Here is a 21,589-nt window from a genome sequence, read left to right on the forward strand (position 1 = left end):
TTAAGAAACACAGGCTACTTTAATTGAATAAAGTGGTTGTAACAGCCATAAGTACAAAGAGACTGAGACTTTCAACATTATGCTACACAGAAAAACATCTACTCGAAAGCCTTTGACTGTGTGGATCACAACGAACTGTAGAAACACTTAAAGAGATGGGAATACCAGACCACCATACCTGTCTCCTGAGAAATCTCTATGTCGGTCAAGAAGCAACAGTTAGAACCCGACAAGGAACAACGGACTGGTTCAAAATTGGGAAAAGAGTAAGACAAGGTTATACATTGTCACTCTGTTCATTTAACTTCTATGCAGAGGACACCATGCGAAATGCTGGGCTGGATGAAATCACAGGCTGAAATCAAAACTACAGAGAGAAATATCAACAACCTCAGATATGCAGATGATACCACTCTACTGGCAGAAAATGAAGAGGAACTAAAGAGCCTTTGATGAGGCTGAAAGAGGAGAGTGAAAAGCTGGCTTGAAACTCAACACTCAAAAAACTGAGATCATGGCACCTGATCCCATCACTGCATAGCAAATAGAAGGGGAAAAACAGAAGCGGAAGATTTTATTTTCTTGGGCTCCAAAAACACTGCCAATGGTGACTGCAGCCATGAAACTGAAAGACACGTTCTCCTTGGAAGGAAAGCTATGACAAACCTAGACAGCATATTAAAAAGCAGAGACAACACTTTGCTGACAAAGGTCCATATAGCCAAAGCTATGGTTTTCCCAGCAGTCATGTATACATGTGAGAGTTGGACCATAAAGACTGAGCACTGAAGAACCAATGCTTTTGAACTGTAATTCTGGAGAAGACTCTTAAGAGTCCCTTGAGCTGCAAGGAGATCAAAGCAGTCAATCCTAAAGGAAATCAACCCTGAATATTCATATCTGAAGCTGAAGCTCCAATACTGTGGCCACCTGATGCAAAGAGTGAATTCACTGGAAAAGATCCTGATGCTGGGAAAGACTGAAGACAAAAGGAGAAGAGGGTGACAAAGGAGGAGATGGTCAGATAGCATCACTGACTTATGAACATGAATTTAAGCAAACTCCAAGAGATAGTCAAGAACAGGGGAGTCTGGTATGCTACAGTCCATAGGGTCACAGAGAATCGGACACGACTTAGTAACTGAACAACAAAAACAATAGTGTTTATCATTTACCAAGCGTTGTTCCAAATGCATGTTATTACTTCATTTAATCTTCACAACAGCCTTGTCAAGTAGAAATACTTTTTCATTGTCCCCATACAATAGAAGAGAGTACTGAGGCACAGAGAGGTTAAATAACTAAGCCAAGATTACAGAATTCAAGCAATCTTGAGCTGGAGTCCATGCTCTTAATTCGGAAGAGTTCTGGCTTATATTAAATAAAAAGCTAAAGGGCTCACTTAAAATGCAGACAAAAAATTTATATAAAATTATGTTCATTGTGGCATTACTTATAATGAAGAAAAAACTGGAAACAACCGAAATGTCCAACAGTAGGAAAATGGTTAAATAAACCACAGTAAAGTTATTCACTTACAAAGAAATATTATCTTGCCATTAAAAAGATTTATGAAAAATTTTTCATGACTTAGAACAATGTTCCCAATGTAATGCTGAGTGGGGGAGCAATAAATAGTAAACAAAATTGTATATATGATTTCTAACCATATAAAAAGTTCAGACACAAACTGGAAGGACATATTCTCAAATAAGAAGCAATGGTTATTTCCAGGTGGTGGAATTAGGGGCTTGTATTTTTCTTTTAGTGTTTTCCACAATGAACATGCATTATCCTACCAACAGTTTAAATAAAGGCAATTTCTGTCTTTTAATCAAGCTACAAGAAAATCCTCAAGCAGATGGTATAAACAGCTAAAAAGCTACTAATCTGTCTAAACTTCAAGTTGTTACTTTCCTTGGGAAACACCCTTTGAATACCAAACAACCACAGTTAGCACATACCAAAAAGAATGCTCACCTTCAACTACAGAAACTGAATTAAAATATCAGTATTTTCAATTTTGGTCAATATCCATTCTCCAATTATTTATAGGATTATTTTTATAAGAAGAGGAATGGATTTAACTATTCAGAGGCCAAAAATCCAGGAATGGATTTGCTAAAATGTAATAAGGGACAAAGTCTGACTAGGGAAGAAGAACAGCTGTTGCTAATCCAACTATTTACCCTTTGACCCTCTATCTGGCCAATAACTGAAGAGTATCAATTGTTTTCCTGTATTATGTGCTGTTTACAATCCCTGAGAGGCATGAAAGGAATTAATAATTTAGCCTAGAAAGCTGACAGCCTTTATTGGGGAGCCCCTTGTCTGTGGGACAGAAATCAGAGCAAGTAGCTGTCCTGAAGTCATAGGTCCCTTTACTGTTCCTGTTTTATAGCCTAATTGGCCCCCAAACATAAATCAATTATTTCTCCTGTTTTAAGCAACAATGACTTCTATTCTCTAACTTCCCTTGTATCAAGTCAGTCGTTGTTCTCTTGAGTTTTACAACTACACAGTAAACATGATGGCTGAGAAAAAAAACTTGGGGAGCAGGGCAGACTGGGGTTATTTGGAAACAGAAGCAGAGAAAGGTTATGCTGTTTTGAACTTCTCTTGACCTTTGACTGCCCTTGTCCCTAGCTTATGCTAATAGGCAGGGTACAGAGATGCTTCTTGTAGAAATGAACTTAGCCTGAACCTGTGCCGTAACATTGGACTCCAGGAAGCCCAGGAATCATAGGAAGGCGGCCAGAGTGTGAACAGCTGCCCATATTCTAAGCATGGCTACCCATCTGCTCTACCACTGAAAAGGGAGGCGGAGGCCATATGAATTGGACAAAATTGGTTTTCCTCATCCAGTTCCAGTACATACCACATGTCCCAAACTTGCTGTCTACAACCACTGACAAGCAAAATGGGAAATCAGCAACAATGGTATTTCTTGGTTCAAAATAAGCCAGAATGAGCAGGCCTTCCCTATCAGGAATTTGAGGAGTAAGGGAGAAACTGGAGCCTCTAAATTCCAAAGATTCATCACAAAGAAAACCCTACTGTCCTCCATCTAATGCGCAAAAGTCATGAGGTATTAACATAGGAGACTTTACTCCTTCCCAATCAGAAGCCATAGAATTTGTAATATCAACAGCCATAACCAACACTTTCACTTTCCACTTTCATGCACTGGAGGATGAAATGGCAACCCACTCCAGTATCCTTGCCTGGAGAATCCCAGGGATGGGGGAGCCTGGTGGGCTGCTGTCTACGGGGTCGCACAGAGTCGGACACGACTGAAGCGACTCAGCAGCAGCATAGCCCATTTCAGTCGAGGTTTCCTATTATTCGATAGGACTGAGCATGCTCATTTGAACCCCAAGACTGATTCAAACAGGATGATAAACTTCTATTTCTGCCTACTCATTATTATGTCAGATCTTTACGTATTTCAAACAGACACACCAAAAACACTAGTAACTTCACAAAAATAACATGGGGACTACTGAAAATATTGGCCACATAAGCTAAGTACAATTTTTAAAAGAAAAATGATTTTTTTAGGTAACTCTCATTCCATACTGACATATATTAATAAAATTATGATTCAGTATCTGTTCATTCTCATGGAATGGAGAGATCTATAAAGCACAAATCTAGACAGGGATTCTATGCAGAAATGTTAAATGAGTTAGAATTACTTGGGCCAGCAGGAAGAAAAATCCAAAAATAATCTTCCTAAGAATATCAAGTACCTTTCCTAGAAGATGGGCATGAATATTTCTAATTGCTACTAAATGAAGAATAAATTTGGCTCCCATATGCTTAAAAAAGAGTATTTTTAAATAATTTCAGACTAGGAAAGGTTTTCTGATAGACTGTTAACAAATGAGAATGGGACTTAGATTTATTTTTGTATCCCTGGAGCCTAGAACTAGGCCTGAGCAGAAAACATTCAATATTAAATTGAGTTCTCAACTATCTGGCTTGTTTTATGTGTAGTTCTATCTGAAAGATCACAAGGCATGTCAGTATCTTTCCTAGTGTTAAAAAATTCTTCTAAGTGGGGCTTCCCACTGGTGGTCCAGAGGCTGGGAGTCTGCCTGCCAATGCAGAGGACACAAGTTCACTCCCTGGTCCAGGAAGATCCCATGTGCCACAGAGCAACTAGGCCCAGTGCCACAACTGCTGAGCCTGAGGGTTACAACTACTGAAGCCTGCATACCTAGAGTCTATGCTCTGCAGCAAAAGAAGCCACTGCAATGAGAAGCCCATTTATTCCAACTAGAGAGTAGCCCGTTTGCCACAACTAGAGAAAGCCCATGCACCCCGAGGAAGACCCAGAGCAGCCAAAAACGACAAGTTCTAAAAAGTGCTTCTAAGAAAGGCCCATGACTCAAGAATTTACCTTTTCCTCCTCCTAAATGACAGCTATTCATAAAAGAAAGACAAAGTGAAAATAGTGTGTTCCCTCATAGGTACTGGGATGTGAGGTAGGAAGGTGGGGTAAACCAAACCTATAATCCAAAGTTGGATATCCAACTTTGTAGGTAATATCTGGTATTACCTACAAAGCTGATTCAGAACTTTATAACTTCTAGAAAGAAAAACCTATTTCCTTAATGTTTGATAATCATTATGAGACTTACTTTTGTTTTGCAATTAGTAACTATTAGTTGAACAAACATGAATTTTATACTATTAAGGTGTGTGAGGAAAATATGAGAAGGTCCACAGCTGTTAGTCAGGATGGTGAGAAGGTGAACTTTATCGCTTAACTCAGCAACAGAATGGTAACAAATAACCAGCCCCATAACCCTAAAAAATACAAGAACTAGAAAAAATAACTCTAGATCATTTCCTAGAGTCTCAATCTAAAGTACCATTTGACCTTTTAGTATTATGGCAAAATAATATGTGTATACACTGAATATTCCCATGTCCATAACCCAGAATGGTGTCTGTGACATTATGAGAGCACTATAAACACAGATGAAAAGCATCATTTAATTAAGACTTTGAAATGGTCATTCTCGTACCTTAAACTTAAGAATGTAGATGAAAATGCTTAGAAATTAAACTGTGGTATGAAGGTTATCATCTATAAATATCTAAACCTGTACCTAACCCTTCTTTGAAAGAAATGTCAAAATTAGTCAATACTTTTAAAACGTGGCTGTGGTACATACACATGCTTGTATGTGTACACAAATGAAAGCACAATTTTTGTCAGTGGTACCTTCATGGGATGATGAAAAACAAGACTAGCATTAAACAGAAATTTTCAGCAAAAAATTTTCTATTAAATGGCTAGAGTCCGACCACCAAAAAGTATTAGGAGAAGAAAAATAAAATATAAGTAGAAAAGAGAATGTCTTCCCCATAATCATAAAGTGAAATAAAATCTGTGAATAGGCCTATAAATGACACCTTAAGTTATACATTTAAAAGTACACACACACATACTTTTCTTATCCATTAACACTGGGGAACATTTAGAACTTACTAGTGCTTGAGTCGAGCTCTGCCAATTCATCCTGACAAAAGCCTGAAGAGAAAAAAACAGGAAAAAAAGATTATAATTCATGAATTACTCCAAGGTGCCTCCAAATATGAAAAGTATCATACAGTGAAAAAAAACATCCAGACTCATAAGTCAAATTTGGATTTGAATCCTGGCTCTATAACATTTAGCTACTGTAGATCCTTCTTTGAGCCTCCATTTCATCATTTTTATATTAAAAAATGGAGATGGTACAGCACTTCTCATGGAGCAGTAATGAGGATTAAGTGAGATAATGACATAAAATGCTTATTAGTTAGCACAGTCTCTGGCACAGAGGAGCTCAATAAACAACAGTATAAGTAACTATGAATAAGCATGCCAAAGTTAGTTACAATAAAACATGTGCAATATGCATACATATGTAATACACATGTTGAAAGTTGCTCTGTCATGTCCAACTCTTTGCAATCCCATGGACTACACAGTCCATGGAATTCTCCAAGCCAGAATACTGTGGGTAGCCTCTCTCTTCTCCAGGGGATCTTCCCAACCCAGGGATCGAACCCAGGTCTCCCGCACTATAGACAGATTCTTTACCAACTGAGCCACCAGGGAAGCCCAAGAATACTGGAGTAGGTAGTCTATTGCTTCTCCAGGAGAACTTCCTGACCCAGGAATTGAACTGGGGTCTCCTGCATTGCAGGTGGATTCTTTACCAGCTATCATATTTCGTAGTAAATTTACAATGCATTTAATATTTGTCATGTTCTACTTATACTATCAATTATTTTCCAAAAGAAAGCAAAATATATGAACTTATAAAAACAAAAAAAATGAACTTATAAAACATCAAACAGGGTAATTTTACTTAAAATTTTCATAACTGCCAAAGAATTTTACCTATACACACAAATAGAAGCAATTCTTCCATTAATGTATGCTATTCAGGTTGGAATAAACAGCCCTCAAAGCACATTTCAGGCCCCAAAACTCTAAGCTACATCTTTCCGATTGGTGTACAACTATCACACTGAAGAGAAAAATCAAGCACAGTGAGTGCCAAATAGACAACAGGGGTTCAATACACAGTTGACCAAAGTTCTGTTTTCCTGGAATGACTGCTTACTCTCTCCAGTTTGCTTTTGACCCATCCTCAGTTTAAATGTTTCCTCAGAAAAGCTCTTTCTTGCCTCCTTTACCCTCACCTCATACAAAAGGTCAAAGCTCCCTATAATAACTATCTACAATGCTTTGTACACTCATCAACAAAGAATTACTTGTTCAATGTCTGATGCCACTATGAGGCTGTTCCACTAATAACGTTCCACCATCCTAGGGGAAGGAACCTGGCCTGTCTCGTTCACAGCTGTATCCCCATTATCTCTCACAAGCCTAGTACAAAGCAGCTGTTCAATAAATATCAACTGTAGTATCTCAATGGTAAACTCAAAAATAATGGTGCAAAACTAGGACTAGATGGTTACAAGAGTATTTTGTGTCATCAGAGTCAGGCAACCAGAAGCCAAAAGAGCAACTGGGAGTCATGTGGAGAAGGATTCAAATAGCAGACTGTTTAAACACCACTTTCAAAGTCCTTGCAATCCTAAACACTCACCAAACAAACCACATTCCTTGTCTTTCTGCGCTTCCTCCTCCTTCACTTGGTAAAGAACTACTCATCATCCTTCAATGAAACGTGGAAAACAGGAGATGCTTCTCCCATGCTCACAACTTAAATAACTGCCTCCTTCACAAGATAGTGAATTCTTCAAGCGTAGTGACAGTGCCTCATCCATCCACAGAACTGTTTCTATGCCCACAACAGTTGCCACTGATACAAAATGTAAGGTATTCAAATGTAGGATGAACAAAACAGAAAACACTACCCTGTCTCTAGATCAAGGGAAGAAAGTCACAGGATCAGAAAATCTAAGTCTGGCCTGAAAAGTGTGTGGAATGTCTAAGTGAGGAAATCTGATCTGGAAAACCAGAGTTTGGAAGGTGCTAAAGTGACTGATATGCCTAAAAAGGATCACCTTAGAGCGATTTTAAATCTTCTCTATATAAACGCCTGGGGATCAGAAAAGCTGTAGAGAGATGCCAGGCAATAAGGAAATCACTCATTATTACACATGGGTCCAATATTGAACATTCTGCCAGAAATGAAACTGAGAATAAGCATACACTTAACATAAACTGACTCAAAAATAGGACAAAAACATGGGAAGGTAGAATAGTATAATGGGAAAGTTATAGTTCAAAAGCCACTTTTGGTTTAGTCATATGATGTAGGCAAGTAACTGCTTATATTCTGGACCTCAGATTCTGGACATTAAGTGAAAGAACTATACTGGGTTTCAAGAAAGACAAAGTCTAACAACATTTTCTGAAAACAACATTTGGAACTCAAAATAACTAGATCAAACACAAATAAAGAGGGAGTGACTAAAAAAACAAAGGCAGTACTAAGAAAAACAGTTAAAGTGGGCATCTATTGCTTTTACCTGCCTAGCAATCACTCCCCCTTCTGTTAATGGCATTCTGATTTTCCTTTAGAGACTTAGCCCTTTTACACTTTCAGCTGATACGACCCAAGTAGGATGGACCCTAGCCCTGCTATAAACTGAGATTAACAGCATTTACCTGATAGGTCTGTTAAAAGGATTAAATGAGACAGTGCATGTAAAGACTTTACACAGTACTTGACAAAGTCAAAGCTCAATATATGTGAGTTGCTACTAACTAACCCCAAGGGTCCAAGACAAGGCTGTATCTATGACACCAAAGAGCAGATTATAGGAGAGTTAACTATTAATTCACTCATGACATCATCCTCAAAGACCTGGAATGGAATCCCCTAACGTTACTAACATAGTTTAGTTACTTGCTGTGATTCTTGAACCTTTTTTTATATTTTGTGCCTATAAACTGCTTGATACAATAATTCCAGAGGTAGTATGTTACTCCTGAGGAAAAGAAGAACTCTTTATATTTGCCTTAAAACAAATTCCTCCAGTGGTCACAAAAGATCCCTGATTATGAAATTCAGTAACCATGTCTATATATTCCCTCTATCCAGCCCTGAGACCACTGGCTAATAATGTTGTCTCTGGCTTTACAGATCATTACTAACAGAGGAGGTCTGAGGAGATACAGAGAACAATGTTAATCCTACCTCCTGACAACAAGTCAATGGAATGGCTATATCTGGCTACCATTCTCAAACAGTCTTACCCAGATTCTCAGAAACCAGATCTGGCTAGCAAAAGAGTTTCTAGCTACAAGAACCCAAACCACTGCTAGAAGTAACCCCTCTATGTGTTGAATTCAATTCAACACAAAGGCAAAGAAAGGATATCAGAATTGTTCAGTAAAAAGCAGACTCCTAAGCCACCTAAAAACACAAAAATAACCCCCAAACCTCCTGCCTCACAGAATATAACACATTAAACAGATTAGGGAAATATTCTGAGAAATCTAGAGCCTTTGGCTGGTGGCTTAAATTGCTTTAAAAAGGGAGAGTCAAGAAACACAGATTGGGGGCTTCCCTGGTAGTCCAGTAGTTAAGAATCTGCCTTGCAACACAAGAGACACCAGTTCGATCCCCGGTCTTGGACAATCCCACATGCTGAGAGGCAACTAAGCCCATGCACCCCAATTACTGAGTTGGCATTCTAGAGCCAGAAAGCAGAAACAACTGGGTCTGCATGCTGCAACTACTAAAGCCTTCATGCCTAGAGCCTTGTGCTCTGCAACAAGAGAAGCCACCACGGTAAGAAGCCTGTGCACTGCAACAAAGAGAAGCCCCCACCTGCTGCAAAGAGAAAGCATGCATGCATACAGCAACAAAGACCCAGCCAAAAATAAAAAAGAAACAGACTGGCTCCTAAAATGACAGATATACCACTCAGTCAGCATGTTCATAAGCAATCTGAAATTTAGAGCAAGGTTTGTATGTTTTCAGTTGTTGTTTTTTGTTGTTTAGTTGATGTCGCGCTCGACTCTGTGACCCCATGGACTGTAGCCCACCAGACTCTTCTGTCTGTAAGATTTTCCAGGCAAGAATACTGGAGTGGATTGCCATTTCCTTCTGCAGGGGATCTTCCTGACCCAGGGATCGAACGAACCTGTGTCTCTCGCACTGGCAGGCAGATGCTTTACCTCTGAGCCACCAGTGAAGCCCATATATTCAGCTACCGCAGTTCAGCTTAGAAGCATAGAGAAAAAGGGCATGGGTCTGAGTTGGAGTCAAATCCCAGATTTGCCACTGTTTTTGTTTAATTAACTACCCAAGAGCTAATTCCTGAAATGGGGATAAAAATAACCATATTGTTCAATTGTTGTGAGTCTCATGGTGCAACAGAGGCTTGGATCTTGGTCAGGATCCTGCCAGTCAACAAAATTTGGTAAGTATATATAAATAAATAAACTACTTTATGGCAAGAGCTCCAAGTTTAGGAATTTTCTTTAATACAAAGGAAGAATACAATTCTTTAATACAATCTCTAGCTCCAAGTCTAGGAATTTTCTTTGAAACAAAGAAAGATCCAGTTCACAAGCTTTTCTCCAATAGGAGAGAATTTGGCAAAAAGAAGTGACTCCTCAATCTATGATTGGCTACCGTTAACAGATTTTTTAAATATTGATTTTTTTAATTTATATTTTTGGCTATAAAGTTACACATTTACCACAAAAGGATCTTAAATAAACTCTGAGTATTCTTTTTTTTTCCAAATGTGAACAAACAAAAGCTTGTGCAGTTAATAAATTCAAGCCCAAACATCAGCTAACTATAATCTACTGTGTCTTTTACAAAAGCAAGTTAAATATTACTCTAGGAATGTTTCAATTTGACTAGAGGAAAGCAGCATGGTGCAACAGAGACTTGAATGTTGGTGAGGATTCTGCCAGTCTATTTTGAAGTCCACAGGCAAAAATTAAGGTAAGGCCCTTAAAAATGCAAAATTCTGTAATTCTAATCCAACATCTCACCTTTCCCCAGAACAGAAACCACATACTAATATCAGATTAAATGTTTTAATTAAATATGAAATAACATTATTTCTCCTGGTCAACTGCAATTCCAAGTTTCATATACCTTAAAATGTGAGATATGAAGTGAAGCAGAGCTTCCAGAAATCAAGGATCTAAAAGGATTTTTAAACTCCTCTGCTTAATTAGGTTCCCTACCCTATGATCTCAGTTCTCTGATTTTCACACCAAATTATGGTCATGGCTACTGACCACGAATTCAGGTTTTAGAAAATTTTGTTTTCCATTCTCCCCATGAAAAAAGCTAAAAATCTCTACCCTGGATTTGTACTGATACACAAGAGCCATTTTGCTCCTTTCCGGACCAACATTTAGTCATTTATATCAGTTTCCCATCTGTTTTGTGCCCCACCCACCCCACCCCCCATCATGATTAGGTTCCCAATGAAACTGTGTCCTTCTCTCAGTCAAATCTGGTCTCACCCCTAAATATCCCAAGCCAAAGGCTAAGGTATATCCCAGGATCCCAGGAAAGGTAGCTTAGTAAATGCTGAGTAACTACTTCTTTCTCCAGAAAGCAATGGTATTAAATCACATGCCACTACAATGCAGTTCTTGCCAAAATATCAAGTTCTAAGAGAAAATAAGTTTTACTATTCTCTGCCTTTAAAGTCTAAAGCAACAGTGTTGAATTCAAATAGCTAGTGATGAAAAATGTTGTCTATCTTCATTGCACAAAATGATAGCCACTAGCCATGTGTGGCTATTAAGCACCTGGAATGTGACTAGTGTGACTGAGCAACTGAATTTCAACTTAATTTTAATTAGTCACATAAGGTCAATGGCTATTATAATGGAAAAACATAAGATTAAAAAAAAATCTCCCCTCTTCTAAATTTTTTTTTTTTGGTTGTGCTGGGTCTTCATTTAGTTGCTTTTCAGATGCAAGCGGGAGCTACTCTTTGTTGTGGTGCAGGGGCTTCTCACTGCAGTGTCTTCAAACAAGCTGGCGCTTGTTACAGAGCGCCAGCTCTAGGTATGAGGGCTCAGTAGTTGTCTGCACGGGGCTTAGTTGCTCCTAGGCATGCGGAATCTCTCTGGACCAGGGAGCAAACCTATGTCCCCTGTCTTGGCAAGTGGATTTTTATTCACTGCACCACCAGAGAAGTCCTTCCTTCTTCTAAATTTATCATGACACCTTTTGGATTCTGTAGCAGCTTTAAATTAAATGAAATAAGGAAACACTTACACAAGTGTTATTTACTAACCAATTCATAAGTTCATCCATTGTTATCAGAAAGTAATTCCATTAGCCTAGCAAATATAGTCACTTATTCCTTCAAATGTTATTAAGTACCTGCCCACACTGTAGCAGGTCCTAGGCCTGGAAGATACAGGTATCAGTACAACTGAGCCTGAGTGAGTGAGTGAAAGTCGCTCAGTTGTGTCTGACTCTGTGAGCCCATGGACTACAGTCCACCAGGCTCCTCTGTCCATGGAATTCTCCAGGCAAGAATACTGGAGTGGGCAGTCATTCCCTTCTCCAAGGAATCTTCCCAAGGATCAAACCCAGGTCTCCCACACTGCAGGATTCTTTACTGTCTGAGCCACCAGGGAAGCCCAAGACTGAGCCTACTGTCAGAGAACAGTCTAAAGGGGTACAGAATAAAAATTATAGAGCACAACAATGTGAATATACTCAGTGCCACTGAAGTGTATACTTAAAATTATTTAAATGGTAAATTCTGTTATATATATTTAACTACAACAAGAAAAAATTAAAGCCAAATGAAAGACAGGAACTTCCCTATCTGGTGGTCCAGTGGTTAAGACTCTGTGCTTCCACTGCAGGGGATATGCATTCGATCCTTCATTGGGGAACTAAGATCTCACATGCTGTGTGGTGCAGCCAAAAATAAAAGATAGTGAAGTAAATAATATTTTAAAAAATTGATGGTAGGAGAGAACAATGGACAGACAGATTGGGACAGATGGACCTGATGAAACAGAAGCAGTGGTAAGAGCATATATTTTGACATAAGAATAGGTATGAGTCCTGGCACCATCACTTACTACTGTTAACTGAGGAAGTGACTTCACCTCTCTAAACCAATTTCCTCATCTGTAGGCTATTGTGAGGTTCAATGAAATGATACACTTAGGTCAGTGGAAAGTGCTTAGTAGTTGTAATCAATATTAGTGAGAACAGAGCAGCAACCATGGGGCCAGGGGCATGTGGAAGAGATAAGCATTCACCAGATAAACAGGGCTATTTGAGAAACGTATGCAGAGGAAGCCACATGTACGAGGCATGAACAGAAAGGGAATAATGTTACCTGATAATGTGATTTTACTGGAGCCCCAGCCAGGGCCATATCATAAAGAACTTTACTGCCACACATGGGGAGTTTTAGGCTTTTATTCTATAGGTAGTAGAGTCACTGCTGCTACTCCTAAGTCACTTCAGTCATGTCCGACTCTGTGTGACCCCACAGACGGCAGCCCACCAGGCTCCCCTGTCCCTGGGATTCTCCAGGCAAGAACACTGGAGTGGGCTGCCATTTCCTTCTCCAATGCATCAAAGTGAAGAGTGAAAGTGAAGTCACTCAGTCATTTCTGACTCTTAGAGACCCCATGGACTGCAGCCTACCAGGCTCCTCCATCCATGGGATTTTCCAGGCAAGAGTACTGGAGTGGGGTGCCATTGCCTTCTCCGAATAAAGTCACTAAGGAAAGGAAATACATGGATATACCTATGAAGTTTGTCAACACCAGCAGAAAGTAAAAGTTAAAGTCTCTCAATCGTGTCCAGCTCTTTGTGACCCCATGGACTATACAGCCCATGGAATTCTCCAGGCCAGAATAGCCTTTCCCTTCTCTAGGGGATCTTCCCATCCCGAGGATCAATCCCAGGTCTCTCGCACTGCAGGCGGATTCTTTACCAGCTGAGCCACAAGGGAAGCCCCAATACCAGCAGAACTCTAACTTCAATATAGTGGTTCTAATATTTTAACCAAGTAATTAAAAAGTGTTAAGGCTTAAAAGGAGGAGAGGGAAGCACTCTGAGGGGGTAGTCAAGATACACATGGCAAACCATCCACAGCTCCTGAAATTCTAGCAACTCTTCCCATTTTTCAGAGCCCCTCCCAACTCCATCTCCTCAGCTCCTTTTGGTACAAAAGGTGGCTTGGATAGAGGCTGAAAAGGAATAAATGTAGCTGTTTTTTTGGTAACAAACATTAGCTAGCCAGACCATGGCCCACCTTACAGCCTTGCAGCCTGCAATTCAGCACCAAACCCAAGCAAATACAGAAACACTTTTCTTTGGATTGGTTGAGCATTAAATTCACATCTGCCTCTTTCCTTTCTATCCAGTGAGTGGGATGCCACTTGGACCATTAGCTTTTGTTTCTCACAGGCAACCTGATAAACTATACTTCAGGAATAAAAGAAAATGCTTTTGAATACAAAGACATAACACCACAAGTCTGCACAGCAAAATCCGGCTGGCAGAGCTTCAAGCTGTACTTCCCTTTTCCACCTACAAATGTCAAGGTCACATTTTAAAAACTGCAACAAAAAACAAAGCCTTCTCCCTAATGTCATTTTCTTAACATGAAATCTTAGGGGTAGAGAAAAAAGAGTAGGGGGAGAAGCCAAGGATTCTCAGTTATATAATCTATTGTGCCCATGTATTTGCTCAGCTTAAATGCTGCTTACAAGAAGTGTCTACATTTCTATGGAAACAATAAATTCCATCTGATCAACCTACATCACCTTTTATACAGTTTTTCAGGCTTCTAGCTTTGTAACTGCAGCCTTGAAACCAAACTGAAGGCAGAAAAGCCAGCCTAAGATTATGACATTTCAATTTTAAGATTTTTTTTAAAAGCAGTACAGAGCTTCAAGGCTGCGGTAAGAGAGAATCAGAAGGTGAAAACAGTTTAGGAAGGCAATTCGGTTTGATGAGTCAGAGGTCATTAGTGTTTCTATGGAAATATAGTACAGGCATTTCTCAGAAAACTGCATGTACTGTGAGCCTCTAACATTTTTCATTTACAATTTCTGGATGTCTGGAGTAGCAAAAGAGATTGTTGATAATTCTTCATTCACCTCGGAGGTTAAATAAATTTCAAAAGGCACACATGCCATGAAACGTAGAAAATAATCTGTCAGCTGTCATTTTATTGAATCTTTACTATATGCCTGGTACTGGCTTGATTCTTCACATGAATTCTACCTGAAAGGAGTTCCTATTACCTCCATCTTGTAAGTTTAAAGAAATAACTGTAATTTGTTACATGGAAAGAGCCACAAAAGTCAAAACAAGAGAACTTCTATTCAGAGCAATTTGGCTAATAAAACACCACCTTTGCAAGGTATATATGCTCTGCAACAGCCAGATGGAAACTTGACGTTATTTCAAAAAACAAACCCTGACATTCCCACAAAAGCGGGGCCTTAGAGTCCAAGAAACAAGTAGATGAGTCCATTTATAAACCTCCTTGAATAATCCAAGATGTCCACGTCAGAAGCAGCTACAGTAACTTCACTAACCAGATCAACAAAGCAAAGTATAAAACCTTACATGAATGAATGAATTAAATAATTAGACAAGAACTAGCATCTTTTGAAAAAAATATATGTTATTGCCAGCAGGAGTAGGGAGACTGAAGATTTTTTTTTGTTCATTGTCATTTCAAAGACTAACTGAAGAAGAGTCTCACACACCAAAGAGTTTGTTTGACCACAGACACAGAGTTTCCAAGGTCATTTCAGAACCATCTGCTGAGGGTGATATTTTTTTTTCCTCCTTCTACTTTTTTGATTGAAAATATATTGCTTTTACAAATGGAAACTTGCACATTTAAAAAATCCTAAGAACAATGGAAAATATTTTTTAGAAGAAGAATGTATATATACATATAACTGAATAACTCTGCTGTACAACAGTAATTAACACAACTTTATAACTATACTTCAAAAAAAAAAAAAAATCCTAAGAACAAAACGATTTGTGTTATTAGCTCTCTAAAATTGACCAGTTCAACTGAAGGGAAAAAAAATCTCCCAGACATTCTCTAAATGACTTTTAAATTACTTCTTATTAGAAACATAATTCTGGGCACAAATCTTTCTGTCATACTAGTTAATCATTAATGCTAAAGCTCAGTACCATCTCTTATGTCTGTTTCAGAAATCCATTGTGTGGCAACAAAGAGATACAACATCTTTAACCTTTCACCCCAGAATCTTTCAAATCCGAAGCAAAGCTAGTAGCTGGTTAGTCATATCTACAAAATAACCCCAAAAGAAATTTTTTTAATTATTCAAACTGGAGTCAAGATACAAGAACAACAAACAACATATGTTTATTTCACCACATAAATGTAAAAGACACTCCATAAACAGAATTAAGGGTGAAAAATTCCAATTTTTTTAATGGATTATTTTAATCAGGTTCTTCTTAAAAAGTTTAGAACAATATTCTGTGAGGATAAATTCCAACTGTAATAGCATACACAGAGTGGAGACAGCCCTGGAACTGAGGAAAAGCTATGATTCTTCCAGAATTTATGAGTCCACAGCTTTCTGATCAACCTTGCACTGCTGCTGCTCTGTAATTTCATATTTCTCTGTGTCCCTTTGAAGGGCTTGCCTTCCTGATACCTGAGCTTACATAGCTTCGTCTTCTTGAAGTAAACATCAGTGAGATGTTCTGGGATTTTTCACACCATTCAATTTCGGTGGAGATGACAATGACAAATTTCTGGTGTGAGGGACAGAGCTCAGCCACAAGTAGCAAGCTTCAGGAAAATGACCCTCCTGCCTCTGTGGTGCCCAGTGAGGAAGATCAGAATCATCCCAGAAGCGATGTTAGTGCACATGCGGTTTTCTCACATGTGAGAAAAAACTTAGAAGGGTTTTTTTTTTTTTTTTTTTTGCCATGACATAACAGCTTGCCAGGCACACCTTCAGTAGGATAATACCTAGGCATTTTGGGAAATTTAACCACTCAAGTACCACCCACCATTCTTGTCACCACCACCTGATTTTGTGACAGTAGCAAGAACCATCACCTTCTTTTCCTTTTCAACCTTGCATTTAGCTGTTGAATACTTCATCTTATGAAAGGCCTTTCTGGACTACATAGCTGATTAGGAATATCTGCCAATTCCTCTGACCACAATAGTATTTCAGCTGCAGTGGGGTTCACCTTTTTAACCTTTTTAACTCTGCCACCAGCATCAAACTGCTTGGCTTCTGGGCTTTTTCTCCTTAGTATCTGGCTTCTGGGCTTTTTCACCTGCCGTCTTCTAAGATGAGAAAACAGGTTTAGCCATTATTAACATCATTAATAATCATATCATTTGAGGCTCCCCTAGCAGCTCAGATAATAAAGAATCTGCCTGCAATGCAGATTGCATTGTTCGATCCCTGGGTCAGGAAGATCCCCTGGGAAGGGAATGGCTACCCACTCCAGTATTTTTGCCTGGAGAATTCCATGGACAGAGATGCCTGGTAGGCTACAGACCATGTGGTTGCAAAGAGTCAGACATGAGTGAGCAACTAACACTTTCACTTTCATCATAGGTAGTAAAGTTATTCTTATTTTCATCCTCCAAGCCACGAGTTTAAGTATACGTGTGAAACAGACTTATTTAAAAAATAAAAACCACTTTTCAGAAACTCTAGGTTTGTTGCTGCACTCTGTGCACACACAGAGAATAGGATCTTTTATTAAGTCATCACTCAGTGCTATTATTAAGATGTTGGCTTCTTGATGAAGCTACAGCATTGACCTCTGGGTCAACCATTCAGATCTTGAGATCTCGAATCAACAGACCAATGAAATAAATGATTGAGGCATGTTTAAGAGTCACAGATACTAGTCTACCCTGCCCCACTAAAATCATACTCTACTTGTATAAGACATGCTTCCTTTTAATTTTTGATACCTGTTTTAAGGTCTGTCAGCTTAAAGTTCCCCTTCCAGCATTAGTAGGCATTAGCACTAGCAGAAACACAATGCAGCATTCTTACTTCCCAATACGTATCCCAAAACTCAGTGAAATACAAAAAATGTCAGGCTTCCACAGTGGGAAACCATTACTTGGTATACAATAAGCACCTACACCTACAGAATGAGCTCCATTCTGAGAGCACATTCATAAGTACAATTTGTTCAGAAGTCCAACAAAGTTAGCCTAGGTACCCAACTAACAGCAGCATCATCTGTATAGTACTGTAATAGGTTTGTAATACTTTTCCCACACTACATTAAAAACAAACACAAAAACTGAAAAAACACTTTAAATCTTACAGTACAGTACCTTGGAAAGTACAGGGTACAGTAGAACAGTTGGCATACAGGGGCTGGCATCAAGTGAACAGGCAAGAGTTACTACTGACTGGAGCAGGGAGAGGAGGTGGGAGATGGTAGAGTGGAAGGATCGTCAGCAGCAGGAGACGGAGGGCAAGCTGCCATTGCACCCACGCCTGACGCTGATGGCACAGGTTTGGGTTCCTTGCTGGATTCAATTCTATCTACTCTCTTGAGAAAAGATGCAGTGATGTCTGGGTAGAAACACGTTCCAATCTTTGAAAGTTCACAGCTTGAAGGTTCATATGTAGGAGACTGACGTACAACACTTATGTGACTTGACTTTAGCAATCCTGTTTCTGGATATGCTTCACATTCCTGAGTAAGTCAAAAGTGAAAGTCTCTCAATCATGTCTGACTCTTTGAGACCCCATGGACTATATGGTCCATAGAATTCTCCAGGCCAGAATACTGGAGTGGGTAGCCATTCCCTTCCCCAGGGGATCTTCCCAACCTAGGGATTGAACCCAGGTCTTCCACACTGCAGGCGGATTCTTTACCAGCTGAGCCACCAGGGAAGCCCTGAATAAGCTGAAATGGCCATAGTTTTTAGAATACTATAACTAGTTTTTAGAATATTAACTAGCGATGTCAAGACGAGGAGTGTACTCGTAAGGTTGAGGCAGACTGAAATGCAAGCTGGCCTGGAAACTGAAGCTGTGCTGACATAGTTACAGCCACTACCATGTCACAGTCTTCCTGTTTCCAGTTTACATTATTCAATTTTTAATCCTGCTCCACATGGTATTAATTACCCTAATGCCATTTTGCTTTATTTCCTAAAAGGCATTAAGTATTAAAATTTCCTCCCGTTCCCCACAGAGATCTACTTCGGTAGATCATGCTCAGGGCCAGCATTGCCTCCCTGTTTGCAAGGCCATGTCCTCAATGGCAGGCTATCGTCCACAGGGTCACAAAGAGTTGGACACGACTGAGAAACTGAGCTCGCACACACTGTCTCCACTGGAACAGGATGCAATAAAATGTTAATTAAATGTAAATTGTTGTAAATGTAAATTACAAAACTACGAAAGACTACTACAAAATCAAAGAAAATACATTTTATTGTACTTGAGATGACATCAAAAACTGCTGGCAGTTTTTTTTTTTCAAACTTACTTTTCCAATATTCCTAACTCCTAATTCCTAACATAATTAGGAATCAAAGGAAGGTCTGTGGTGTCATTATAGCTATTTAGTTATATAGTTATTTCATAAATACTTTATGTAGGAGTACAAATACCTACAAAATAACTGAATATTTTACGCCTTCTGGAATTACAGTAAGAACCAAGAAATGCAATGTTTGTAGAAAGACTTGAGTTTCTTAAGAGGAAATCCTATCTCAACAATTGTTAAACAAATGAAAAGACATCAGAAATATGCATCAAAGAATCTCCTTCTCAAACTACCTTGGAGTCAGCTGAATTCTCCTAGAGGATGGGGAAGAAAAGAAAAGCATGATGGTAACAATAACCCTGTATACGAGACAGCAAAAGAGACACTGATGTATAGAACAGTCTTATGGACTCTGTGGGAGAGGGAGAGGGTGGGAAGATTTGGGAGAATGGCATTGAAACATGTATAATATCATGTATGAAATGAGTCGCCAGTCCAGGTTCGATGCACGATACTGGATGCTTGGGGCTGGTACAATGCAACGACCCAGAGGGATGGTATGGGGACGGAGGAGGGAGGAGGGAGGAGGGTTCAGGATGGGGAACACATGTATACCTGTGGTGGATTCATTTCGATATATGGCAAAACCAATACAATATTGTAAAGTTTAAAAATAAAATTAAATTTAAAAAAAGAAAAAAGAAAGAAAAGCATGGAGAGAAGGAGGCAAGATGAAGGGTGAGAAGGGAGGTGACAGAAGGAAAACCCAGGAGTAGCAGGGTGGCTTGGACAGTAAGGTCTGTGGAACCAGTAGCACTACATTGAATAGACTTTCTCCTCTCAGTTTATTCATCCGGAAAATGAGAACACCTTCGGCTCTATCCGTGTTTCCCCAAGTGAGGAGACTACTGGAAGATTTGAAGTGAACCAAGAGAAAGCACTTTAAAACATTTCAAAGCTGTTACCTTTTCACTTCTCTTTCAACCCTTCTAATTACATCAGAAGAAAAATCTCAGTTTGATACTAGTTTCTCTATTACCCCTCTAATGCTTGCTAATCTCCCTTTGTAACTAGAAGGCCTGGTCATACAGACTTGAGCAGGCAACATCTTAACTAGAATTTAACGCAGTATTTTTTCATTAAATTTATTTTTATTGTTACCTTCTCTACAGCATATAATTTTACATATAGGATAATAACAAAATATCCTTTTAAAATAAATTTTGGGTTGCAAAGTTTTAACAATTCAATATTTAATATATTAAATACATAAATATTAGGAAATGACAAAAATCATGATAGTGATACAGAAAAAACAAAAGTTTGGAAATACTGATTTAGTGGAATAGTGGCATAAGCCATGGTAAGTTATTTTCAACTTCAAGCTTCAGTTAACTCATATGTAATATGGGAACATCACCACCTATCAAAAGAAAAGTTGTGGAAAGGATTATTTTGGATAGTTTAGCAAGAACCTGGCACACACTGAACATTCAACAACCTCTTTTTAAAGATTTTACCAGAAAGCCCTTTTAAGAGACCTTCAGAAGGCTTTGGGTGAGGGGGTGGTGCAGCCAGGTTTCCTGTGTATTAGAGACAGGAGCATTTGCTCTGGTTGTGATACTTCCCACCAAGAACCTCCAGGGACTTGGCCTTGCTTCTTACCCTGATAAAGCTGCAGTTTACTCTCCTAAAGCTCATAATTCTAGTTACAAGTGTCTGGAAGTAAATGCTTCAGAAAAGCGGTACATATCTAAATTCACTGAGAAGTCTAACCCCAAAGGGTACCAGGGAAGGCAGGGCCATTTTGTAACAGTTATCCAAGATAAAAAAAAAAAAAAAAAAAGGTACTTCATTTGGGCACTTTTAACAATACTATAATGAGGGGGAAGTCACAGGGTGGTCTATAAACCAGCCTTGATACTTCAGCATCAGATACTGTGCAACTAGATAGCCCAGGTGAGAAAATCCTTGAGTGAGAGTACAGGGAGACTGTTCCCAGTTTCCTGAGTAAGAGTACTTCAAGAAAAAGAACACCTGAATACTGACTTTAATCCAACAACTGTCTGGTAATAAGCACTTTACATGATATTGCCTAATTTCTCCAAACATACCTGAGCGAGGTAGTTTCAAGTCTATTCACCAAATAGGCAAAACTCCAAATAGTCAATTCTCTAAATTTACTAAAAATTTATTTTAACTATGAAGACAATTTATAAAAACACATAGTGATGGGAGAGTTTAATTAGCTTTTAAAGATTTCTGCCAAATTAAGACAGACAGGATAGCAGCATTTTCTTTTTTTTTAATATAAATTTATTTAATTGGAGGTTAATTACTTTACAATATTGTACTGATTTTGCCATACATCAACATGAATCCGCCAAAATGTTCAATTTGTCTCTGCTGCTGTTGCAGCTGCAAAAAGTTAGGGCAGAGAGGGGACCTCTGCTGGTGAAAAGATACGGTCTGGTTTCGTCTGCAGGTAATGGGGGAAGAGATAAGGTACAGGAAGAGAGAGAGAATAAAAGAGTAAAAAATGATAAGGTAGCAATTTAGAAGGAAACTGACAACGAATTCTACAAATTAGA

The 21,589-nt window shown here is 38.9% G+C and overlaps 1 protein-coding gene and 1 pseudogene across 5 annotated transcripts in view; both read right to left on the reverse strand.

Moving 5' to 3' along the window:
• The window catches only part of NR6A1 (nuclear receptor subfamily 6 group A member 1), a 230,232-nt gene that overhangs the window by 189,098 nt on the left and 19,545 nt on the right, over positions 1-21,589 (reverse strand). For all 5 annotated transcript variants that reach the window (XM_061431296.1, XM_061431297.1, XM_061431294.1 and 2 more), the window contains exon 2: positions 5,504-5,545. In XM_061431296.1, coding sequence (XP_061287280.1) covers positions 5,504-5,545 — 42 coding nt within the window. The remainder of the gene's footprint in view (positions 1-5,503; positions 5,546-21,589) is intronic.
• Positions 6,457-20,838, reverse strand: LOC133256468 (large ribosomal subunit protein eL6-like; annotated as a pseudogene).

Source organism: Bos javanicus, chromosome 11 (assembly GCF_032452875.1).
Source record: "Bos javanicus breed banteng chromosome 11, ARS-OSU_banteng_1.0, whole genome shotgun sequence".
NCBI classification, from domain to species: Eukaryota; Metazoa; Chordata; class Mammalia; order Artiodactyla; family Bovidae; genus Bos; species Bos javanicus.